General features: G+C 39.7%; 1 protein-coding gene across 22 annotated transcripts in view; it reads right to left on the bottom strand.

Moving 5' to 3' along the window:
• Positions 1 to 26,963, bottom strand: part of RASGRP3 (RAS guanyl releasing protein 3) — a 108,590-nt gene that overhangs the window by 25,638 nt on the left and 55,989 nt on the right. For 6 of the 22 annotated variants that reach the window (XM_073897276.1, XM_073897258.1, XM_025868034.2 and 3 more), the window contains 10 exons: positions 17,031 to 19,408; positions 14,080 to 14,209; positions 10,674 to 10,868; positions 9,573 to 9,675; positions 8,313 to 8,375; positions 7,607 to 7,738; positions 6,686 to 6,833; positions 5,054 to 5,227; positions 4,351 to 4,467; positions 1,409 to 1,684 (listed from right to left, as the gene is read on the bottom strand). In XM_073897276.1, the coding sequence (XP_073753377.1) occupies positions 1,409 to 1,684; positions 4,351 to 4,467; positions 5,054 to 5,227; positions 6,686 to 6,833; positions 7,607 to 7,738; positions 8,313 to 8,375; positions 9,573 to 9,675; positions 10,674 to 10,743 (1,083 nt within the window). In that variant the 5' untranslated portion in view covers positions 10,744 to 10,868; positions 14,080 to 14,209; positions 17,031 to 19,408. The remainder of the gene's footprint in view (positions 1 to 1,408; positions 1,685 to 4,350; positions 4,468 to 5,053; positions 5,228 to 6,685; positions 6,834 to 7,606; positions 7,739 to 8,312; positions 8,376 to 9,572; positions 9,676 to 10,673; positions 10,869 to 14,079; positions 14,210 to 17,030; positions 19,409 to 26,963) is intronic. The other 16 variants (XM_073897259.1, XM_073897262.1, XM_073897265.1 and 13 more) reach the window with 8 other exon arrangements.

Here is a 26,963-nt window from a genome sequence, read left to right as displayed (position 1 = left end):
TTTCCCCCTAATAAAGAATGTGTGTTTACTGTTTGTCATACAAACTCAGCCCCAAGAGATTCATGTTTCTGGGTGTTGGCCACTTCTGCTTTATACTAAGGTGCAGCTTCCATTACTACATACAGTTCAGGGGTTCTGTTCTTTGGTAAACAATTATGTGCTCTAGGAATAGTTTGTGAAAAGGTCTAGGAACCAACACTCTTACTCCAGCGTAGCAGTCCTAGGGGATTCAGGCTCCTAGAGCTTCAGAAGTGTTATTGTTTTCATTTTTCCATGGCCATTAAAGGAAAATAGTCAACTGAATATTGCAGCCAAGTGTCAGATGCTTCAGTGTTATAAACCCAAACTGGGAAGTTGCTTCTTCATTTGTTAAACAAGGGTGAGAGAATTTGATTATGCCTCTTCCCCCTGACAAAGCAGCTGCCAGTGGGGAAGGTTTTCTTCTCCACACCTGTTGTGTCTAAAAGCACTAGGACCTGGAGACCAGCTACAAATGACAAAAAAATATGAATGCTAGATGAATGTCTTCTGTCTGACCCACTTTGTTCAGAAATACAGTGTTCAATTCATCTGCTGAGCTCCTAAATACGCCAGGTACCATGAGAGGTGCTGGGGCTATGGGATGTGTAAGGTAAACAGGAAAAAAAAATCTATTACAAAGTGATACCTCCTATGGTTAAGAAAGTATAAAGAGCAAAAGCCACACATGTGACAGATGTGTTACGGCTCTGGAGAGGAACAGAGAATGCTCCAGAAAGACAGAGGCTTTTGAATGTGAGCTAGTCACAGGGGTGGGTAGGGGAAGGGATTTTCCAAGAAAGGGCAAAGGCCAGGAAGCAGAAGGCAACGGTTCACAGTGGAAAGTCCAACGTTCCTCAAAGGCAAGTGTGATGTGGGATCAGGTGATGACAGAACAGGCTAGACAGACAATGAATCTGGAAGGGCCTCGAATGCCAGGCGGCTTTGGGGAGGTTGGCCGTGGGGGCAGAAAGATGACAGAGGAGGTCCTGACACTACCCCAGGTTCCAGCTACAGTTGCACAGGGAAGGCAAAGGGAAGCAGACGAGAGAAGGCCATGTAGAGGGAGGTGATGAACTAGACAGGTGTAATGAGGGAGAGGGAGGGGCTGAGAGCAGGAGGGCCTCTCTAAGAGCTCTGGATGCGGAGCTATAGGGGTGCTGATTAGGCTCCTCCAGACAATGGGAAATTTCTTGGCCCCAAGATTATAGTCTCAATTCATGCTGCTTATAGGGCTGGGCTCCCCTCCCCTCACCCACCCTTGCAGATCTCTCCCGGTCTACTGGCCCTGCACACAACCTGGTGAATGACTGTCCCGGATGTTCCTGCACCCCCTGTGCAGGGAGGCATGCAAGGGCCCTTACCACAAACCCCGGTCCCTTTAACTTACCGTGAGTAGGTTGATCAGATCCATGTTGGGTTCTAAGTGGTGGGAGGCATTCTGCAGGGACACCAGTTCGCTCAGGGTCACAGAGAGCTGGTGCATTTTTACAATGTTCACTTTGTTGTCCTCTGTCCAGTCTGGGAAAATGACATGGACCGCTATCAAGTCTTTCAAGTGCACACCGAGGATGGGGATCTTGAAGCCCTCACAGTCGGCAAAGGCCCTGCGGTAGCAGCAGTAATTACCATTGGAGGAGACCAGCTCTGTCATTTCATGCCAGTTCTGGGAACAGATGGAAAAGCAGAGGTTTCAGTTTTCCCTTCCACCCACCCCCAGGCCCTGCCATGTGGGGCTAGGACATTCCTCAGCACTGAGAGAAGTATCGATTGCACCACCACTGATGCAGGGAAATATTAACCTGGAAAAAGAAAATTAGAAAAATGTACTGGGCCTGGCTACGAGTGGGGCAGCCTGTTCTATTCTCCTGCAGAGCAGAAACCGCCTGCACCTCTTCCTGCCTCCTAGTGCTCTCGGGGTGTAAAATAGCTTCAAATAGCTATAAGTATTTTGCAATTCATGGAAATATTACAGTCCACAAATATAAGCATGTATCTATTAAAATATAGTATGAAATATATTAGTGTCCTAGTTTTTTTAATTTTTAAAATTTTTTTATTTTGCCTTTTTAAAAATGTTATTGTTATGTTAATCACCACACATTACATTAGTGTCTGAGGTAGTGTTCCATGATTCGTTGTTTGCATGTAACACCCAGTGCTCCACGCAGAACATGCCCTCTTTAATACCCATCACCAGGCTAACCCATCCCCCACCCCAACCCTGTTTCTCCATAGTCTCTCCTAACCCATCCCCCACCTCCCCAGAACCCTGTTTCTCCATAGTCTCTCCTAACCCATCCCCCCCCAACCCTTTTTCTCCATAGTCTCTCCTAACCCATCCCCCACCCCCAACCCTGTTTGTTTCTCCATAGTCTCTCCTAACCCATCCACCACCCCCCCAAACCCTGTTTGTTTCTCCCTAGTCTGTCATGGTTCGTCTCCCCCTCCGATTCCCCCCTTCATTTTTCCCTTCCTACTATCTTTTTTTTTTTTAACATAGTGCCCTAGTTGTTCTAAGACAGTTGCCTTCATGGTATTACTTGAAGGTTATTCTGGGATGGGATGGGGTAGGAAAAGCCACACTGAGGTGTGAGATAGCTATGGTCTGGGACTCTGCTACTAACTAGAAGCATGACCTTGAGCAAGCAACTTCATTTTGAAGAGCCTCAGTTTCCTTTTCTGTAAGAAAGAGTTTAAATAATTTTCAAAGATACACTGGTGGTTCCAAGCCTCTAAGAGCCTCTACTGAATTCTTACTCTTCACAACATGTAAAATGTGTTTTGCTCGTTACTTGAAATTCAGTACAAAGCTAAAGGAAAATAAGACACTTAGATAACAAGCCCTGTTACACTTAGAATGAGTGTTTTAGGTCGGGCAGCTGTGCATCTTGGCTTGTATCCTTCTGTTTATTTTTAGTTGCCTAACAGCAACCAGACCTCAATTTCGATCACGCTATACTTTCTCCATGCACCCCATATAACTCAGATGAGGCTGCCTCCATTCCCAGGTCCAAGGATGGGTTCTGATTTACCATCATCATAATTCTGTCCCTTTACTTTGTGATTGGTTCAGGAACACAGACCTAAGCCAATCAGTACATTACATTCCTCTAGCAACTATTATTGGCCCAGTGGTGAGCATGTGACTTGAGGTGGGTGAATCTGCCTAAAAAAGAGGTCTTTCATTCCATGAGGGCAGGGCTGAAGAGATTTTTTCCCTATCTCCAATTTTCATGAGCAAGAGAGCATCATTTATGGGACGCCTGGGTAGCTCAGTCCCTTAAGCGTCTGCCTTCAGCTCAGGTCATGATCCCAGGGTCCTGGGATCGAGCCCGGCATCGGGCTCCTTGCTCAGCTGGGAGCCTGCTTCTCCCTCTGCCTGCCGCTCCCCCTGCTTGTGTTCTTTCTCTCTCTCTCTCTCTGACAAATAAATAAATAAAATCTTAAAGAAAAAAACAAAAACAAAACAAGAGAGCATCATTTTCCTGCTACTGCAGATGGTCCAATCAGGAAGGAAGCCAGTTTAATGAAACAAACAAAAACCTGATCCTCCAAGGAAGACAGAGCTACTGAGCCAAGAGCTCTGATCAGACCATGCTTGGATCTGGCCCTGCCTCTGGACTTCCAGGTATGTGAGATGGCTCATTCCCTTGCTCTTTCAGCAATTTCCAGATTTTTTTCAACTGAGAGCTGAAAAGTGTCCTTACTGATGCAGCAAACTCCATGCTTATAAGGAACTCTTTTCATAAGGATGAAATGTTCTTTTCTACTCAATAAGGAAAACTGTTATTATTGTGGTCTGGAAACAGATATGGCAGAAAAAGCTCAGTTTGGGAAATGATTGTTGTTTTTTAAAAAAAATATATTTTTGTTCCTGAAAACTTAGCTATAAATCTGAGGGATTTCTGGACAAGGTCTACATCTCCCTCTTCCTTTGTCTGTTTCATTGTGCCAAACAGTGCTTTGAAGAGAGCAGGTGTTCAATGACTTCCTTTGAGGAGGGCAGGGTAGGAATGATTTGTCTTGCGCCCCCTGTGTGTGTCACAGTGCCTATCACATAGCAAGGACCAAATGCAGACTTGTAGAGTACTCACACCTGCAATACATTAATGGTATTCAAGTCCTTCCTATTGGGACACTTGCCACCACTTCCAATCTGGTTTTCCAGGCAGTGTGCCTACTCCCTTCCCACTGAATTCTCCATGTGTAACCAGGCATTGCCTGAGAAGAACATTTTCCCCCTCTGAGTGACATCTGTTAGAAGCATCCTATCCCTAAACAATTTACAGATGATTTTTTCACTTGGGACTAGGATCTAATCCATTGTACCTTTGTGACTTCTGAAGAAAGATGAGAATGGGTCTCCTTGAGGCGTGAGATGGAGCTATGACTAAGGCCTCCCACCACTGCCATTAGAGTGTTAAAATTTTTGAGCTGGAGGAGCTTCTGCAATACAAAAATGTTAACATCAATACTTTGCAACAATTTTTCAATTATTCTGGTCTTTCTGGGATTACAGGTGAATGCATGCACAATTTCAATAAAAAGAATCTAAGAAAAACATTATCAATTTAAAATGAAGCACAAATGCAATCCACCAGAAAAACATACTAATCATTTTACCAAAAAAATAGTTATAATAAATGCTTCTAAGGATTGCCGATTAAAAGCAATCTTCTTGCATGACAGCAGTATGAGTTGTTCACTAGATATTATGAATACTTTAATTGTCCTTTATATTGTGAGCCCCAAATTTCTTCAACAACTTTTCTCTAGCATGAAGGACCGTCTAGATTCCTTTAAGAACCCTGTCTAAGGGACGCCTTGGTGGCTCAGTCGGTTAAGCATCTGCCTTCGGTTCAGGTCATGAATCCACGGTCCTGGGATCAAGTCCTGCTTAGCGGGGAGCCTGCTTCTCCCTCTTTCTGCAGCTGCCCCCTACTTGTGTTTCCCTCCCACCTCTCTCTGACAAATAAATAAAATCCTAAAAAAAAAAAAAAAGAACCCCCATCTAACTCCCAGACATACATACCTTGGCAACATTGATAAACTTTGTAATGACTTCTGCCCTTTGCTGGGGGGTTGGTTTGCTAAGAACCATCAACTGGACCCACTTAGAGATTCCATTAAATAGAGCAATAGATCTCTCCAAGGTTGGGTTATTCTCCAGGCAGCCATGGATGACATAGCTTTGGTAATCAGTGAACTAGTAAAGGAAGATTCAGAGACTGAATTAAAATGGAGTCTTTGCAAAATCAGAAATTGTAATGTTGCATGGAAGATGTGAAATACTGTTTCATAACAACATAATGATTTCTTTCATTTCACATTTATAATGGCATCTTACACATTTGAATATACAGGTTCCTTTAATATACTGTTTTGCTGTGTTTCACTCCCCCATACACAGACACATACATCACAGTGTCAGGGGTGGGGTGGGAAGGGACAAGATTCGAAGTCACATTCCAGTGAGTCCCAAATTTGCTGGATCATAAGATCCACCTGGGGCATTTGTGTTTTAACCTATTGGTTTCTGGGAACACTCGAGACCTAAAGGGTCAATCTCTCCAGAGGAAGAATCTAAGAATCTCCATTTTTCAGTCACTACTGGTGATTCCAATGGTCAGGCAAGTTTGAGATACAGTGGCATACATTAAAGAAGAGGAAATGAATATAAATATAATGATTTCAAGTCAGAATAATTTTGTAAAGTTTTTTCAAGAAAAAAAAAAAGAAACAGTAGTTGAAGTAAGGTAGCTCCTTAGCAAAACAGACACCTTTTCAGGAAGTCAGCATGGATTTCATCAAATACATATGAGCTTTCCATCATATAAACAGTGCAGGGGGTTCCTTTTCATGGCCTGCTGGTGGAGAACCATGAAGGTCCACTCCAATAGAATTATTTATTGAAAAGAATCTGTCTTTCAGAATCCATACTTCTAACTTCATGTTCATCTTTGCAAGTAATAATATATTTAATTCCCTGGCATCTTGGAAAAGAAGGAGGAAGAATGACTGCCCCAGAGCTTGGTAAGACAAAGGCTGATTATGAGCCATTGCAGAAATATTATCCTAACAAGTGAATAGTGAGTAGGTGGCTAGGAAGAGACACAAGACCATAGTCAGGAGCAAGAGAAAGGGGGTGGAGAAGAAACGCTATCAAGACAGAGTAGGAAAGAAAAGTTTAATTCAGGATCTCTGTTCCTGGGAAAGAAACAACCTAATGTGAGATTCTCATCAAAGCCTACAATTCTTATTTTCAACCTACACCCATAATTAAGCATTTATACAAATCCCAACCTAAATAAAGATTTTGTCCCTCAAATGAAGGACCTAGCAAAACATGTTCACTTGGGAGAAGTCAGTGGAGCTCCATAAACCTTGAATGGTTAAATCTCCACTGAGTATTTAGAAAATCATGCTTTAATCCTATGAAAGGAGGCATTGAAAACAGCGACAGATATATAGCTCCTAAGCCATAAAATAAAGACAGGATAATATTTATCTTTGGTTAAAAGGGATTGTTCCTGTGAATTCAGGGCACTTTTCCAGTAGAGCACAATGACAAAGGCTGCCAATACTTCAGAGTATGAAAACGCAGCTTTTGGGAAAGTTGGCATGGTGGTTGTTATCCTTGGAAGAATATACGTCAGTTTCTTACTGAGATCCTTCTAAAAGATTTATGCTCCAGAAAAGTGAGGTGCTCAGCCAATTCAATGGGCTCCAGATGGTCAAACAGCAGACAGGCTTTTCCCTTCTTGGATACTTTTTTCCTCTGTGTGACTCTTCTCATCCAGTCATAGGAAGGACTATAAAAGAAACAGTGAGTCTGGTCAATGCGCTGAAAGGCCATTTCATTCAATGGAAGTTATTAACCTACTGACTCTGTAACTCTTGGCCTGCTTCCAGAAGCTTGTGCAAAATACACGCCCTGTCCTTCATATTTGAAGAGAAAACCACTGACCCATTGCCAATAGAACAGAAACTGTGAGTTGTTTTTCCAGACAGGGTGGGTTTGCACTGATCCATCAAGAATCTCTTACTTGCTCTTTCTTAGGACCAGTAAGGTTGGGATCATAAGGGAGAGGTCAGGGTTAGGTCTATAAATTTGGCAGATTATCAATATATAGGATGGTGATTTAAGGCACATGAAAGCCACCCGAAGTTCGTTCTCACACTTCAGCAACATATAATCTGAAAAGCTCGTGATATAGACAGAGATCTGACCTCACTGCCAGAGATTCTAATTTATTCGGAATGAACCTGAATAATCTCTATTTTTAACAACATCCCTGATGATTCCTGGATCATGCACTGTTCATCAAGATTCTCAAAGAAGTATTCTAGGAAAAAGGACTAGAGTATGAATGACCAGGACACAAGAGCTTATCTTTGCAAGATGGGATAACCATTCTTAGGGTCATGAAATAGTTTTCTCTGTGCAAAGTTAACTGGTAGATATAAAACGCTAGTCTCATTAGTACTGAGTTCCTAATAACTGAGCTCACCAACAAGGCCATTACTACTCTCTCCCCCAAACAGTGGGCTCATCATGTTTGAAAGAAACGTGTGCCACTCTTACATGCTGGATATGTCGATGAGGCTGATGTGCTTTTCATACCCTAGTTGACTAGCTACTTCCCGGAACTCTTCAGTCATACGGATCAAACCAAGGTCCAAATTAAATTCTGCAGGAAACTTGAGAATCCAGTACCTGAGAGGCATCAAGTATTTTTGATGAAGAGACGATTTCAAGCTATACCTTTATGGAAACTATTGTATCATTTTACAGATTACGTTTAACAATGAACCCAGGGCCATGCCCCAAATTAGCAATCTCCTATTCCCCACCGATGACACGGGGTCTCGCTCTTCCCTCCTTCAATCAAGGACCCAAGTCTACCACTCCCACTCTGAGCCTCCCTTTCTGACCCTAAGTCCTGAGCATCTGGACTCGCATCTAAGTGCTGAACCACAGCTGAAATCAAACCCTTCCCCCAACTTACGGCAACTAGATGGGAAAACTTATGGTGGGTAAATAGAAAGATAAAATGAATTTACTCTTTCCAAGAGCTAGTTTTATTCCCTAATCACATTTGCTACTGCTTGATCTCTAAAAGAAAGATAAATTCTACCCCCAGGAACAGAGGAAGGCCAATTTAAATAAAATCAGGAAAGGGGGGAATCTGAGTCAATTCTATTGCCAGACTAGGTCTACTGTCTGGGCAGAAAGAAACTGTCAACAATTCCAGAACCATACACTACAAGACAATTACATGTATATTTACCTCATGAAGTAGCAGATCTTTAACCGAAATTCATCACAGCTTTCTCCACTGGCATCTCGATACGTACACTAGTTAAAGAAAAAATCCATGCACCTGGTTTCCTTTGCCCACACCTGCAGCTGTTTGACCAATTTAGATGAAGTCCTAATAAGAAGGCCATCCTGGGGACATTTGGGTTATGTGGACGTTCAGCTGGGAAGAGAAGGGGCTCTGACGATGTCAGCACTAATTGTCACCTACACACTACCCCTCAATATTGAGATCTGGGGATGAGGATCTTGCTCACTTTCAGGGACCTCTGTTCAGGTTGAATGTCCCCTTAACCCTTTCTGCATCCCCTTCGGCCCTGAGGTTGTAGGGAGGACAGAGGGAAGAAGGAGGAAGTGGAGCAAGCTTGCAATGAGCAGACGGACGCCCACATGGCCCTCATAATCATTTGACAGACCCTCTGCCTTTCAGGCTCCTCCTACCCTGTAGCGCTTCCCAGTCATCTGCAAGGTCCCCTGGGGTTGAAGCAGGCCGAGACTGTCGGAACCAATATTAGTGATTACATGATAAACATTAGATCTCCAGGAAAAAATCAGCCTTATAAATCTGAGACTGTTTTTTCATTTTGGGCCATTTGGCTTTACAACCACCTTTCAGGACTGCTGTGTGTTCAAAAGTGGTAGACTGCTAAAAGCCCTTATTATAAAATGGAGTTTCTAACTATTTTTTTTGCTTTTATATCAGAAGGAAATCTGAAATTAAGATCAACCAACAAATTGCAATAAACTTGCTAGAATGTTCTTTGTGTCTTGTAAGCAAGGGAAGATATGAAAACTCAGGTGGTGTTTGTGCCTGAGCCAGATCCTATTATTTTGGCTGGCATTTCCATGTGTCTAAACTGTATCCTCTACAGCCATCATTTTGCCATCCTAAAAGGAATGAATTAGGTCTGGAATCAGTGTTGACTATTCTTTCGTTGTACTAACAACAGAAATGTTTAAGTCAAGTTAGAAACATTCAGCCTATAGCTTCTGTTTCATTTTATATCTAGTGGTTATTTTTAAGTCGAGCCAAAACATCCAGATGGATAGTCAACTGTTTGGTCCATCATCCAGATGTCTTGTCTAGACATCTATATATATCCACAAAACAGCTGGATAACTGACTAAAGACTATTTATTCATCTTAATTTACTGGCTTTTGTTAGATGCTCTATCTAAATACAGAACTTGATTTATGATTGTAAAAATTACACAGTAGTTGAAAAGATATATGCAGAGAAGTTTTTCTGCCAATTCAGTGGAAGATAAATACCATCGGTGCATCAGTAGAACTATTCTTGGCAAATAACTATTATTCAGCTCTCCATTGTCATCTGTTAAAAAATAAAATAAAAGGGGTGAGGAGACAACAGTACTACTCTTCTCTTTTTCTAATAACAGTAGAGAAACATTAGTGTCAAAAATTTCTCGTATACCCAATTATTGTTTTCCTCCTCCTTCCACTGGTACCTTCTTACAAGTTAAGTGGATGTGGGGTTTCACCCTCCCTCTGGTGCTGGACTGCCAGATTTAGCAAACAGAAATACAGGACACTTAGTTAATCTGAATTAAGGTGAACCACAAATAATTTTTTAGTATAAGTATGACCCATGCATTATTTAAGACATGCTTACACTAAAAACAAACTTTATCTGAAATTCAAATTTAACTGATCATCCTGTATTTTATCTGGCCACCCTACTCTGGTCTAACTCTTCCTGTAATGATCAATTTAAAAAACAATTAAAACAACTCCATTTGTTTTGTACAAAGGTCACACCATCTGTACAAAGAATAATCTGAAATGCTGAGGTGGATATGTAAACAACATAAAAAAGCATATAGCTGTAAAGTCTGTAACCTAGTAGGAGATACAAGACATATACGCAAATTAGAATGCAGCAGACTGTGCTATCCACAATTATGTGAGCCAAAAGACCGAGAAATGATCATACCATATGGGAAAGTCACAAAGGGCAGTGGGAGGAAGCAATCAGCATTCCTGACAGCAGAGATTAGGTACGGTATAATGAACATCTGAAACAGTATCTGAGATGAGCCCTGAAGCAGAACTTCAATGAAGGCACAGAGGTAGAAAGATGCAGGGGATGTTCCAGAAACATTAAGGGGACAGTATGACTGGCATATTAGCTGTGGGCATTAAAGGGAAGGAAATGCACAGGGCAGTGTTACTAGAGAGATAGATTGGGGTCAATCAAAAAGGACTTAAATGCCAAAGAAGGAGAGCGAATTCTGTTCAGCAGCAACACTCGCATCTGAATAGGGAGAAGTGAGAGTATCAAGGTATATCAAAGGGAGAAAAGCCTCATACCAAACATCTCAATGCAAGTGCTCAACAGTTCATCTAATGTTGCTGCTTTTCCAAGTCCACTTGACCCCATGGTTATTTAGCCGTTGTCAAAAAACTAGATACATTTTCAGCATCAGGTAGACCATCTCCATAATCACACAACTTGGTACTGTCTGTGCTGGTACTGGTCTCTGTCCTTAGTCATACTTCAAGACTCTAAGGAAACAAGAAATGAAAGTTATCAGACTAGAGTTCAGACCTCATTAAGGCATTACTTTTCCACCTAAAAAGATAAGGACTTCCATTGACTGTATCTTTCCCCAAGAAAAGTCTCAGACTGACAGAGATTACGTCAACCACCATGATGGTAAAATGCCTGCTAAAGTGCTCTTTAGCATGTAAGGCGCTCCAGAACCACAGAAATGTTCTGTGAGATACCATTCCATTTTGCAGCTGACATTTTTTTCATACAATATCTTACCTTTTCTTCATATTCTTAAGTGATAAGAGAGACATTCAAGAATATTACAAATGTTACTTGGTTTAATATTATCACAAGTATATAGAAGGAGGTAAATTTTGAAGTGCAAATATATTGATGAGCATCATCCTCAATGATCATATAAACATTCAACAACTGATTTAAAAAATCTTACTTGCCTGATTTCTCTAATAGTAGTAGTCAAAGTATTAACAAAAACCTATTGAACAGTCACATTACGTACCAGGCACCATACCAAATGCTTTATATATTATCATGTACCAGGCACCATACCAAATGCTTTATATATTATCCAACTTGACCTTCATAATAATACCATTATGACCAACACAATGATGCTTCATAACAATGCTTCCAAACGATAGTAATTAGTACTCCCAGTTTACAGATGAGGTCATGGATTTGCAGAGATGCAGCAACTAGTCTAAAACCACACAATTAGTAAGGTCTAGAATCAGGACTCCAATGTAAAATAAAGCTTTTAGTTTCCTTTGCCCCCTTTCATTGCTCTCTCAAGTATGGATATCATAAACCATCATAATTTTGTCCCCTAATCTAGTCAGAAAGAGGACACAGCCCCAGATCTGTCGCCTAGGTAGAAGAAATATGTGGGTATAACAGAGGTCCCATGTTACAGCACTGTTATGGGAAAAATGGGGATTGAAAACAACCTCTTAGAGTTCCTCATACTGAACGTACTGCTGTTGGAAACACCATCACTTTGTTTTACAGAGTCCTTGTAGCAGTGCCATATAGGGCCTAAAGAAGGTGAGAGGTCATCATGATGTAAGACAGTTATTTACTTTGGGCAGTTTAATAGGTAAATGTGGCCACTGGGCATGAATCTCTTAAGCTGTTTGAAATCAATGTCTGTTTTACTTTCAGAATGTATTTATTCAACTGGTAAGCCCTGAGGACCTGACAAATGCCAGGCACTGGGCTAAGCACTGAGGCTGCTAAGATGAACAAATCATTGTCCCACCCCTGCCTTCCGCATGCTCAAAGTCAACTTCAGAAAGCAAACACGTGAATGAATAGGAAAAAAAAGCTAATGTTCCTGTGTGCAATCAGACCCCCAAAGAGTGACAGTTGAGTGGGTCTGTGCACTAGGCATATAACTTTAAGGAAAATTTTTTACCATGTATTATTTCTGTGTAAAAACCATATTCTTGTGCTGAAGGTGCCATGCTCAAGGCATAAAAAGTTAGATTATTTCCCATGTGCAGTAAAAATAACAGAAACACTGCATCAGGGCTCTCCCACTTCTGCTACTCAAATGATTTGTGAAAGGGAAATATTAAAGATGTCTGGAACCAACTCTTTTTACATCTCTTCACCAAGTTACCTTATCAGTAAGGCCTTTCCTGACCACCCTATTTAAAACAACAAGACCGGGGCACCTGGGTGGCTCAGTTGTTAAGCGTCTGCCTTCGGCTCAGGTCATAATCCCAGGGTCCTGGGATCAAGCCCCGCATCGGGTCCGCTGCTCAGCGGGAAGCCTGCTTCTGCCTCTCCCACTCCCCCTGCTTGTGTTCCCTCTCTTGCTCTCTCTCTCTCTCTCTGTCAATTAAATAAATAAATAAAATCTTAAAAAAAAAATAAAACAACAAGACCTCTCTCCCCACACTCACCTCCTATTTGGCATGCGCTATCTCACCTCCTGGATTTATTTTTCCTCATAACAGTTTTCCCCATATAACATACTACATATTTTACTTGTTTATTTGTTTTGAAATCTCTCTAGCACTATAAACATAAGCTGTATGAATGCAGAGATTTTTGTGTTTTCTTCTCTGGTGTACTCCCCAGCTCCAAAGATTTTGTCCCTCACAGAGAAGATACTAAGAAAAGCAATTGATGAATTAGTGAATTGATGAAGAAATGAATAAAATATAAAACTGTAAAGAGTTTGCCTTTGAATAACTATATATTTGTATGCACGTGTACTATAAATTTTTTAGTTTGTTTTAGCAATTTAAATCAGCATTTAGTAAACATCCTAGGACAGAAGGTCCTGCCAGCTTTCTAGACTTGATAGGATCTTTCTGCATTCGTAAAAAGAACTTGGTATCTCTTCCCAGACATTTTGGCAGCACTTCTCTTATTTCCCTAATGTAAATAATCCATTAAAAGTCAAGATTGGACAATTGACAAGTCTGATTCCCCTCCACGTCTATACAGACACTTTTTATCTTGTTAACACTTGTTACTGAAGAGTAAATATATTACTTAGAACCAAACAGACTAGATTAACTAAACTAGATTCTCAGGTCAAAACCAAAATTATTCAGCTGACCTACCTGAGGAAGGTATTACCCTTCCATAAGGGGTTGGAAATAACCTGGTACCAAAGACCTGTCACCATGTTTGGAGTTATATTTGTGATCCACAATGAAGCGAGCACCTGAAAGCCAGGTGGGCCAGACTATCCAGTTACAATCTGTTTCTGCAGTCAGGAGATGGGTCTATGCCCCTCCTTAGCATTCTGTCACCTGCACGTGTACCTGAGGTCTCATTTTTATGTGTGGCTATTATTGTGTCTACAACTGCTTTTTCAACAGTAAAGCTTCTTTATTATAAAAGCAATATAGGGTAATGGGTATTAAGGAGGGCACGTGGTATAATGGGCACGGGGTGTTATAAGTAACTAATGAATCACTGAACACTACATCAAAAACTAATGATGTACTATATAGTAGCTAACTGAACATAATAAAAAAATTAAAAAATAATTTAAAAAACAATATATATTCTCCATTTAAAATAAGACAGTAAGGAAAAAGGAAGGGAAAAAAAGTTACCCATCATCTCATCATCCAAAGACAACTCTTATTAATATCATAGCATGTTTCTTTTAGTTTTGTTAGGCATATTTATCTTGTCAAGATTTTTACATAATCTATAATAGTTTAAAGAAATACTTACCCACTGGTTTCACACTGAAAGGTCTCCAGGTCTGAAAGAATTTTAAAGGCAGTTATCATCATTGGAAAAGGCGCTGGGGATGCAGTCTGCAGACCTGATTTCTCCAATTTGAATAAGTACTTTGGAGAACCTGATAAAGGAATGTAAAGAAATCCCCAGAGTTAAAATAATAGAAACCCAAAAGAATGCAGATGGTGCTAAAGCATTTCCAAAACCCTTGAGTTATAGGTGGTTTTGAGATTTTTGTCTAAATTTCACCTACAAAGTCAATTAAAAAAAGAAAAATATTCAAAATAGTTATTTGGTAACATATTTTTCAAATCAAGTAGGTTTTTTTTTAATTCAACCTATTAAAATCCTGCAAATGTGGCAAAATCAAAATTTATACACATAGTGTAAAATACTATTTTGGTCCAAATATACTTCTATTATTGGAGTACTCATTAAGAATTTCCAAACACTGACCTTGGAGTGTTAGTAAATCTCTAGAAGAGTTTGTTGTGGTGATCATCAAACTCTGACTCTAAATCACTCCTGACTGTCTCAACATGAATGTCAATGTTATTTTAGTCCAGGTTGTTTAGTCTCCCAATGATTTGGGACTTGCTTTAGTGTTGACAGGTACTCTCTGGCTGCAATGAAAATTATTGCTCCCCAGCATACACATTTTTCTCACAAGTTTGAAAAGGACACAATAAGCCAAAATTTCCCCAGGGCTTGAATTACTTCTAAGAGAGAAGTTCTCACTTCAAAAGGGCAATAGAGTTCTGCTGGGTGTGATTTCCAAAGGCTATGATGTATTCATGCAGCAAAAAGGCTTTCATTAACATGAAAGCCTCTATCTTCAAAAAATCCTCCTGAGGTTGCTTAGGACAATAAGAACTATACTCCCAATTTTAGAAATAGTAAAAAGGAGCCAACTCCATGCAGCTGTCCATTAAGAGACATAAATTAGCACCCCAGTCTCTTGACTCAGAATCTTGGATTGTATTTCCACATTAGATAAGCTAATGGGGAAAGTTATAGTTACCTCTGAGTAAAATGCCATTAATGCTTCTTACTTTACTAGATTATTGAAGGAGTTTCAGAGGTAACGTAAAATCTACCCACTGTATGTCCTTTAAAACACTAGGTGTCCGGAAAGGTATCTCCCTTTGCCCACACCATCTCTTGCAGTATTTAAGGGTTTCTAAGTTGAGGACTTAGGTGAAGTAGAGGACATATGATTGAAGTGAGAGGAAAGAGATGTTAAGTTAGAGAAGGAAAAGGAAACAGGAGAAAAAATATTGTGACATTAGAGCTTCTAGGAGTAGGGCAGGTGGCCTCATCAGCAATGGAATCTCATTCTCGAAAGTTCTCAAGCCAAAGTAAAGTAATGACTGTCAGAGATGTTGTAGGCTTAATTCCCAGATGGTGTCTAGGAAGCATGCCAGAATGACAGCAAAGGTTGCTCCTGGCTCCAGGACTGCACGATTTATAAGGTGAAATATTGTCTCTAGTAAGTATTCAATAAATAGTTTTGAAATGATGTTGGCCACATTAGAACTTCCAAAGGTGGTCTTGTCTATAGCATTCTCTCTATTGCAATAAAAAACTAACAAAAACCCTTAAAGACTCTTCCCTCCTAATGACAGATATTCTCTTTACGTATAAATGACCACAAATATGTCTTTGCTTTTATATGACCTTCATATGGAGATAAGGGGGTTTCTCTAAATGCCTAAATCCTTAGTGAAAATGAGTGCTAATGACCACAAACCTTTAAGCCTTAAGGATTAACATAGCATTTGTTGTTCTGGCCACCTTCAAGCTTAATCTCCCTTTCTGACCACAGACATGAGATTTGAAAGGTGCTGTGATTATATTCTATGAGACTCCATTGGAGAATCAAGACTATTAATAGTTCAGTAAGAGAAATGAAGCAAAACCCTGAAAAACAATGAAGTTATTTGACAAATACTGAGGATCTGTTAGATACCAGATACTAAGCAAGATTGTAGAAGACACTAGGAGCAAACAGAGAGAAGGATAAATTGGTGAGCAAGAAAGTCATAATTCTTATACTCTAGCAAAGAATTAAACAAGTAATTACAATAAAGTATCCCAGGAAGGGGAGGAGCACTACATTAATTCGGAGCCAAAGGAGTTTTAGCGAGGCAAACAGTGAATGAGAAAATGGCAATTATGAAAAGCTGAAAGACATCTAGAATGATTGAAGTATTGACAAGTGGCAAGACATGAGGCTAAGAAGTCTGTACGAGTAGCTCATGAACAGTATTATAAGCTATATGAAGGAGTATGGGTTTTATCTGAAAGGCAATGGGAAACCATGATTTCAAAAATGAATAAGAGGGTGGCATGATCCTATCTAGATTTTTTAAAGATCTCTCCAGCTGCAGTATGGAAAAGAGATTAGTAGAGACATATACAGATGATGCTGAAACCAGTTAGTAGTCAATTATGACCATCTAGGCAGGAGATGATTGTTATCTAAACCAGTGTGTGGCAATAGAAATGAAGGGGACTGGTTGGTTACAGACTACAGTTTGGAAGATAGATCCAACAAGATTTGCTGATCAAATGGCTTTGGAGACTGAGCAGAAAGGAGGACTCAGGGATAATTTCCAGGTTTCTAGCTAGATATTTGGTTGGGTTATGAAGCCACTCCCCTGAGATTGAGAAATTGAGGGGAAGAGGAAGGAAGTTCATGTTGGACAAATGATGAGTTCATTTTTAGATGTGTTTAGAGATGTCTGAGACATCCAAAGGGAAATGTTGACTTAGCTTCTGGATACCTATTACAGTCTTCTGAATTGACACCTGACCATATTTAACCTCTAAGAATCAGTGGAAAGGAAATTTAAGGAACAGGAGGAAAAGAATTTAATATATATAACAAGGTCCCTGAGAGGACAGAAGTCATGGACCCATGCATAGGTGGAGGGATTTACCTTGGATAAGGTAGCAGGCCACCTTTTTCAATTTAACAGCAGGAAAGGGGGGAAATGGGTAGAGGTATAGGTAGATTTGTCCTTTTGATAGCGGAGAGTCAAGGAAGTTTCTGTCTAATGACTCATTTACTCTAAAAAGAAGGAGACAAGGTCATCTGCTGGAAGATCTGAGGTTTATCAAGAGAAAAAAATATACAACAGATGTTATAAAGCACAGAAGAAAGAAACCAGAATTACTGGGCTATTTCCCATTATTTCCATTGAAAAGGCTGATGTTTTTCTTCTGGAGTTTGTTTTGAGAGAAATTAATTTTGTGTTCCCTGTTCCCTGGGTGACATCATTCACTTGTGCCACGTTTCTGAAATTATTTAACTTTTTTGGAACAACTTATACAGCAAGTTCCTTCTTTATGGGGCAGGCGATTCTGAGTTAATGCCGTTATGGTCCAGTCACATGTGGTTTCCATAACCCAGAGCTAAAGCATGATGGCATTTGCTAGGTAGTTTCCTCACAAGGGCATGCGTCCCTCCCATTTCACCTATATCTTTGCTTCAAATGGTGAAGAAGACAGACACTATTGGAGAAATCATTTGTCTCCCACCCTTTGTCTTGATCCCGGATACTGCATGTGGGCATCTACCGCCTCAGCCTCAGCCACCATCCCCATGTCCTGCACTTCCCTTGCCAGGATTTCTGTATCTCTGCCCCACCCCCCACGCACACTCACCAATGCCCTCATTACCCGTTACCTCTAAAAAAGCTCATAAATCACAAGATACATTACTGTTCCTTCTCAGTTCACTCCTCATATCTGGAATTCTTTGCTGATTTCTGTATGGGTCTTGTTTTAACTTTAATTTTCCTTCTCACTTCTTTCCACATCGCCTCTCAGTTATTTCAATTTCTCTTTCTACCTTATTTCCTCCAATCAGTTACTCTTCTTATCATACTCTCACAGTGTCATGGTTGTCACTGTCAAAGCTGATTCTATCACAAACCAACCGGGATAGTACATACTGAGGAAATGAGCCCAATGCTTACAGCAAAGTTACAACATTTTAAGTGGGCCATCATGGTGACCCAGAGAATCAAGTATCCTGCATTTATAGAGAGTGGAGAAATATTCCCAAAGGTTATATAACAATGACATACGGAGTTGCTGTGGAAAATATTTTCTCAACTCTAGAGTAATTTTTTTCATTCTTGCCTTGGATGGATTTATTCAATGTGATAATGAGGTTTTCCTGGGTTTTAAAATTTTGTTGTTGTTTGTTTTTCATCTGCATAGAGCTTTTCCTAAATCAATAGGGCATTAATAAACAACACTGTTGTGGATTTTAGAAAACAAAGTAATAATATCTTCTTCAAGTAGTACTTTTTGGTGGCATGTAATGTGATACACATAATGTTGGGAAAATTACCTGTATTATGTTTAAATCTTATAATACCCCGAAAGCGAAATATTATTCTCCCCATTTCATAGATGAGGAAATTAAGGCCTACGGAGGTTAAGTTACTTGTCCTATCATGTTACTGGTTTAGTGGCAAAGCCAGCTCTATGAAAATTTATATTTTTTCTACTATCCACACAAATCTTAGCTGTTGTTAAGGCTTGCCTATTAGATCAATTTCTGGGCATTGTCTAGAACAATTGTGTACTATGCCCTCTGCTTAGCTTTTAAGCATTTTATCACTGGCTCTATTGTCTGAAGATGAATAACCATTATTATTAGAGCAAGCTTGGCATTTTAGGGACTCACTGGTACCAAATACTGAACGGAAGTCAATAACCAGCTCAGAGCTCATTTCACAAGGCCCCCTTGTAGTTTGGGCTAACAATTAAGTAACAAGGTTAAGCTGCATTGTATTTATTTTTTCTTGGTTACTGATATATACTATTGGCAACCAAATGAACATATTTACAGCTATCTGACATGAGTTGAATGAGAAATGAGAATATTGAAGAAGCTCTAGTAATAAATATGAAATTCCAAAGTCCATCTGAGGAGGTATTTTCCTAGCATTTGGCTGAAGCTAAACACAGAAGAGAACCAATATATACACATATTAGACATTTGCAATCAGATGGTTTCCAGATGGACACATTCAACTCCATGGAAATGTTATGACCTACTATGGCAACTCTAGTGTTCAAATGGTAAATAATATCCCAAAATAAGATTCAGAACTAGAAAATATTTAGCTTAGAAGTTAAAATTTTAAGCCTTGGGAAAACAGTTTTTGTTTTCTTCAGCATTATATTCATCAGAATCTTGTCTGTGGCACTAATGCTTGGGAAGGACCTGGTTCCAAATCGCTTGAAATGAAGTCACGTCCCCTTGTTCATTTACTCCAGAGTGAGCTTGATGATGATGATGCTGTTGGTGGAGGAGAAGAAGGAAGAGGTCATTGTTTTGAATGCTGTCTTGCGCCATCATCGTGCTGAGTGCTTTACCCATTTAACTCTGGGAAGCCAGTATTCTCCCCAGAAATCTAGCAACAAATAAAACACAGCTTAAGCTTGTTACTTAATTGTTACCAAAAAAGTGCAAGGAAGCCACATGGGATGAGCTCTGAGACGGTTATTGACTTCTGTTCCATACTTGGTACCAGCACTGACATGGTCGTGCCTATATGTGCCCACCAGGAGCAAGAAGACATTTTCAGTAACTGGCATGAGTAAATAAAACTCTTAAGGATCCACCCACTGGAGCCAGAGAACAATCTCAGGGGTTAGAATCTACACAAAGGAGGCTCTAAGAAAATGAAGATACTATACAGAAAGCCTCTAAGAAACAAAAGAATATGAACAGAAGGCACAGCCTGCAGTATAATCTCTCTCTAACCTACCATCCTTCTGTGCTGGGGGTGGAAGCTGCTATCTTTGAAAACACCAGGAAAGCATTTTAAAACCTGAGTTCTAAGTTGTTTCATAGGAATGCAGCAAGAAACACTAACATAAGGAAGAACTGACTTCAAAAGTATCACCATGCTCACAGAAAGGCATTTGTTTAGTTGAGAAAAAAAAAGAAAGGCCAATGATGATTGAATATCTACTAAATATTAAGTGCTATGATATGGGCTGGAGATGTAAAGAGCTCATTTAAGGAGCCTACATCCCATTGCAGTTTACAGATTATAAACTAATTATTATAAAACAACAAGCCCATTAAGTCCAATGCCAGAGAAACATGCCCTGGGTGTTATGGGGGCACAAAAGTGGGATAAAATTTAACCAAAGAGAGCTGGGAAGGCTTCCTGAAAAGGAGACATCTGAGAATATTAAGTTTTATGGGTCACAAAACTAGAACAGAAAATACCAGCTAAATTCAGTGGTGTCGGACAGCAAAGCAGCCAGAAATATCTGAGCTTGATTCTAGAATTGGGCAAGAGATTGATATCATAAACTGTTATCAAGAAACTTATCCCCATGGGAAAAAAGAACACATGTAAGACAATACTTAGAACAAGAGCTGATGACAGTAAAATGATTGGGATGCACTGAGTTCTGAACTGTCATTGGATTTTTAAAAAAGTGTAAGTAAATGGATACACTATGAAAAGCATGGAAACTGTACAATGCTGCTTTATTAGTATTAACTTTATTATCCAATTTTACTATTGACGGTGATAAGATTTTTTAGATTTTATTTATTTAAATTCAATTAATTAACATATAGTGTATTACTAGTTTCAGAGGTAGAGTTCAGTGATTCATCAGTCTCATATACTACCCAGTGCTCACTACATCACATACCCTCCCCAATGTCCATGACCCAGTTACCCCCTCCCTCCACCCCCATCCCCTCCAGCAACGCTCAGTTTGTTTCCTATGATTGCGTCCCTCATGGTTTTCTCCCTCTCTGATTTCATCTTGTTTTATTTTTCCCTCCCTTCCCCTCTGATCCTGTTTTGTTTCTTAAATTCCATGTATCAGTAAGATCATATGATAATTGTTTCTCTGATTGACTTATTTCGCTTAACATAATACCCTTTAGTTTCATCCATGTCATTGTAAATGGCAAGATTTCATTTTTTGATGGCTGAGCAATATTCCATTATACACACACACACACACATACACACACACACACACACACACACACACACACACCACATCTTCTTTATCTATTCATCTGCTGATGGACACCTGGGCTCTTTCCATAGTTTGGCTATTGTGGACATTGCTGCTATAAACATTGGGGTGCAGGTGCCCCTTCAGATCACTACATTTGTATCTTTGGGGTAAATACCCGCTAGTGCAATTGCTGGGTCTTAGGGTAGCTCTATTTTCAACTTTTTGAGAAACCTGCATACCGTTTTCCAGAGTGGCTTCACCAGTTTGCATTCCCACCAACAGTGTAGGAGGGTTCCCGTGTCTCTGCATCCTCACCAATACCTGTCGTGTTCCTGACTTGCTAATTTTAGCCATTCTGACTGGTGTGAGGTGGTATCTCATTGTGGTTTTGATTTGGATTTCCCTGATGCCGAGTGATGTGGAGCATTTTTTCATGTGTCTGTTGGCCATTTGGATGTCTTCTTTGCAGAAATGTCTGTTCACGTCTTCTGCTCATTTCTTGATTCGATTATTTGTTCTTTGGGTGTTGAGTTTGATAAATTCTTTATAGATTTTGGATACTAGCCTTTTATCCAATTATCTTCTCCCATTCTGTCGGATATATCTTGTTTTGTTGAGACAGTGATAAGCTTTAAAAGCTAAATTTCTTACACTATTCTGGTGCTAACTTTTGTATACATAAATAGGCCCACTTGGGAATGTAATATTCATTTCTCCTTTTTAAGTGAAACTGTGTGTGTTATCATCTAAATGAAAACTTTTGCTTCTATTTAGAAACCAGTATGTTCATGGTACTCTTTTGTGGGATGGTAAAGTCTCAGTTTTAAAACACGTCTCTATCAGGGATTTGGGGCTAGACCTTTTCTTGAAAACAATTAAAAGTAAAGCACAGGGACCAAAAAAATGTTTTTGAAATTATTTCCGTACTGTCAATTAAATGTATATAGCCTGAAGGTTATAATTAGAAGACTCCACTTAATGACTTTGTCCATTCTCTCTGATTTCACATGTTTTTCCTACAGCAAATGTTTCTTCCTTTCTCTAAAAGGAAAACAAATCTCAAGAGGTAGTGATATCTCTCTTCTTATTTAAGGCATTAACTAAATTCACCTTACTCCTGAAAAGAAATCCCTATATATACCAACAAAAGAGAAAATATTAGTGACTAATAAATGTCAGTAGTGTCTTAGGTCCCTATTTAACTTCTCTAAGGCTTGCTTTCATCATCCCTAACATGAGAGAAACAATATTACTCTGTCTTCTTCATCAGAACAAAAAAAGCTCTCTTAAAAAAGTTTTAAGAGCACAAAACCCAATGGAAAAAAAAAAGGAAGTCCTAAAATTACAAAATGTTTCCAACTATATTTGTAAAGTGGTTATTTGGAATTTAGAGTATATTTCCCCACTAGAACATTATACATGGATTAATAGCATATTACATACAGAGGATAAGGAGGTTGGTGGGCATCTATCAAAATGCTGAAAAGAATTTTTGGAATTCTCATGGAGTTTAGAGGTTGATGGTACTAATTTTTAATATGCCGAATTACCCTTCGGAAATTGTGTAACTGCTAGAAACATGAATCAGATGGGTTTATTAGAGGATCTAGAGAGACACAGGAAGAGGAAAAAAAAAGGGAGAGGGTGGTTCCTTCTCACAAAGTAACTATGAAAGAGTTGGAGGAGGCAAATGACTGAAAATAAGGGTTTTGTTGATACAGCTATAAAAAAGGGAGAATTAATGAATTGGAGTTAAATTGTTAGCAGTTTAAGTAAACAAGAGGTATCTTTCCTGGCCAAAACCAGAAACAAACAAAAAACACCAGTTCCCCATTGGCCAACTCTTTTCTCTCTCCCATCCTTGACGGCCAAGTAGAATTTGCTGGATTGGTTCCATCCCCTCTTCAGACCGCCCAAATCAAGCTCTGTCCAGTTCTCCCCTCACTCCCCACTCCCACACTTCACTAAAACTACTCTGGCAGCGTCACCACATTTGTGCTAAGGCTTGGCAGCCTTGTGTTACCTCTTGGCCACACTCCCTCTGACATTCTTCCCTTGGATGGTTTTCCTGGCAACTTCTCTTCCCTGGTTTTCCTCCTGTGCCTCTGGTCACACCTTCTCAGTCACACACAGACTCCTCTCCTGCTGCTGGGGGTCCACAAGTATCTGTGCCTGGACTTTTCTTCTCACCTCAGATTCTCCATGGTTAACTCATCCACAACCATGGCTTCAACTACTACTTCCATGTCAGTAACTCCAAATCAAACTGAGGCCAGCTGCATGGTGTACCATAGAGAGCCAAGAGTGGGGGCTGCCACTTAATACTGGGTGCCTTTGGGAAAGTTTTATTTTACTTGAGGGTAGGTTTTCATACCTTACCATCATACATTGCTAATGGAGATATGAAATGATGTGTCCACTTTGGAAAACAATTTGGAAGTTCCTCAAAAACTTAAACATAGAGTTACCATATGATTCAGCAAATTCACCCCTAGGTAGATAGATCCCTGAAAGAACTGAAAACTTATGTCCACACAAAAGCTTGTACACAACTGTTCAGCAGTATTATTCATAATAGCCCAAAAGTTGAGACAACCCAAATGTCCATGAACTGATAAATAGATGGATAAAATAAAGTATATCTATATGATGGAATTTCATTCAGCCATAAAAAGTAATACAGCACTGATACATCCTGCAACATGGGTACACCTTGAAAAACCTGACGCTAAGTGAGAAAAGCCAGACCCCCCCCTGCAAAAAAAGCCATTTTGTATAATTCCATTTAGATGAAATGTCCAGAAGAGGCAAAGACTATACTCATGACCTAGACTCTACTCACAGAGATAAAAAGTAAATTAGTGGCTTCCAAGGACTGAGGGGAGGGAGGCAAAGGAGTAACTACAATGAGTTGAGGGTTTCTTTTTGGGGTGATGAAAATGTTCTGAGGTTTGAGAGTGGCAGTTGTGGTACAACCTTGTGAGTAAACTAAAAATCACTAAGCTATACACTTTAAAGGGACATATTCCAATAGCCTGTGAATTATTATTTCCACTAAAATTTTTTTTTAAAGATTTTATTTATTTATTTGAGAGAGAGAGAGAATGAGAGATAGAGAGCATGAGAGGGAAGAGGGTCAGAGGGAGAAGCAGACTCCCTGCTGAGCAGGGAGCCCGACGTGGGACTCGATCCCGGGACTCCAGGATCATGACCTGAGCCGAAGGCAGTCGCTTAAGCAACTGAGCCACCCAGGCATCCCTCCACTAAAATTTTTTGATTACTTAAAAAAATATGTCCTCTTCACCCTCCTAAACTTTTGTTCCTGTATCTCCTTCCTTGATGCATGGCTCCGTCTACCTCCCCGTATTCCATGCCAGAAATGAGACCTCCCAGTGCCATTCCTCCATATCCAAGTCTGATCATCTACCTCGCAAATGCTTCTCAGATGGGTCCACCCCTCTTCCTTTCCACTGCCACTCCTGGGTATTTGGAGATGGGGCCTTTGGGAGATAATGAAGTCATGAAGGTACTTTGTTGCTAAAGCTGCCCAGTCTTTGGCATGCTTGTTACAGCAGCCTGAACTGACCAGGACATCATGCTTTGTACATTTTTTTTTTTTTTTAGCATGCTTTCCTTCCCCTCAATATGTCTGTTTGGCAATCACATACTCACTTCTTAAATGCCTACTTGAATTCTTCTCCTCCCTCCCAGGTCCTCCAGGCAGATTTCTGGCACTCAGTGTACTGACTTATGTGAGGCTTTCAGGATTTATGTTACCGAATGGTTCTGTCTCCTCGGTAGTTTCTTAAGAACCAGTGTCTTTTGTCTTTCTAGCTCTTAACCGAGAAGTACGTCTGATATCTGCATGTGGTTATCTTGCTCTGCCATCTTATTCTTCCCACATGATCTGCAGACTTTAAATTTGTTTCTCTTCCACTTTTTTCCTCCAATCTTATTTTTGTCTTGATTTTTTTTATTTTATTGAATGAATTTACTCCTCTTATATGAACATGCCCCTGATGGAATTTCAAGACATGCTTCCAGATTTTTATTACAGATTTATGTTATAGGGAATAAAATTACACTGAATACTTCTTCCAGTCATTTTATCATTTGTTTAATAAACAGTTATTTCTGTGCCAGACAATGTGATTAACACCATGGCAGAGGTACAAGATTATATCAGGCACAGATTGTGATCTCAGAGGCCTTAGAATCTAAAGGGGGGGGAGCACAAAATAAACAGAAATGATGATACAGGGCATTATGAAAGAGTCACGAGAGAAGTGAAAACTTCTGACTCATAGAGTCGAGCTGTGACCTTAAAGCATGAGCAGGATTGCACTGAGTAGAGAAAAAGAGAAACCATATGCAAAGGAAAGGACACTGAAAAAGGCAGAGAGCTGTGGAGAAGCAGGAATACTAACAGAATGGGGAGCTCTGAAAACTGGAATTAAAGAATCTATATGATCATTCTTTCATTCAACAAACATTGAGAGGGGAGACAGGGCTACCATGTTGTAAGGAGCAGAACTAAAAACCACTGTGAAGGTCCATGTGATTTAATCCAACACAGCCCTTTGCTGTGGGTTTGTGCAGGCTTGACACATTTTAGTCACTTAATGAGTTCTGAGCACAGCTTGACTGATGGATAAGAGTCTGGACTCTAGAGCCAGACCACTGGGACCAAATTGGACTCTTGTGCTTTCTAGTATGTGGCCTTGGGCACTTTATGTAGTCTTACTGTGTCTCTGTACCTATATACCTCGATAGTGATAGGATCTATGTTGTAGGGTTGTTACAAGAATTAAATAAGTTAGACGAAATCAGAGAAGGAGACAAACCGTAAGAGACTCAATCTCAGGAAACAAACTGAGGGTTGCTAGAGTGGAGGGGGGGTGGGAGGGATGGGGTGGCTGGGTGATGGACATTGGGGAGGGTATGTGCTATGGTGAGTGCTGTGAATTGTGTAAGACTGATGAATCATAGACCTGTACCCCTGAAATAAATAATACATTATATGTTAATAAAAAGTTTTTAAAAATTAATTTTAAAAAAACAAAACTTTGTTTTATAAATAAAACATCTATAAAATCTACAAATAAAATACTTCAAAGAAAAAAAGAATTAAATGAGTTAACAAAGGTTAAGGGCTTATTAACTGGAACATAGTACATTCTTGGTAAGTGTTAGCTACTATTATTTATTTTCTTCCTGGTAAATTACCAAAAAGTGTCTTCTACCTATGGAATAAAATGATTTGTATTTATATCATGTCTCTCAAAGTTATAAGCCCCATAAATTGACCTTCACTTTGCAGAAGAAAGAAATAAGAGAGAAAGAAACAAAGAAACCAGGAGGAAAGGCAGCATAGGCTGGAAATTTGAGTTATGAAGTGAGAACTAATTTAAATCCCATTTCTACTAACTGTGCTTTAGGCCCCCATTTCCTTAAATAAAGATTCCATAATTAGCTTCTTACTATGTAGTATTCACTATTTTGGGAGGACAAAGTAGCTGCCTCTAGACATATAACTCAACCTATTCATACTCACCTATTTATATATATACATATAATTAATACATATATACATATACATAAAGTATATATACTTTATATATAATAATATGTTAAAGATTTTATTATTTTTTTTATTTGCCAGAGAGAGAGAGGAAACATAAGCAGGGGAGTGGGAGAGGGAGAAGCAGGCTCCCCGCTGAGCAAGGAGCCCGAAGCGGGACTCGATCCCAGGACCCTGGGATCATGACCTGAGCCAAAGGCAGACACTTAATGACTGAGCCACTCAGGCGTCCCTCAACTATTCATATTTTTATCGATCGGTTACAATCTATTTT

Source organism: Callorhinus ursinus, unplaced genomic scaffold (assembly GCF_003265705.2).
Source record: "Callorhinus ursinus isolate GAN/ISIS: 27379988/994484 unplaced genomic scaffold, GSC_fseal_2.0 scaffold10, whole genome shotgun sequence".
Taxonomy (NCBI): Eukaryota; Metazoa; Chordata; class Mammalia; order Carnivora; family Otariidae; genus Callorhinus; species Callorhinus ursinus.
This window is presented reverse-complemented; position numbering and strand designations above follow the sequence as displayed.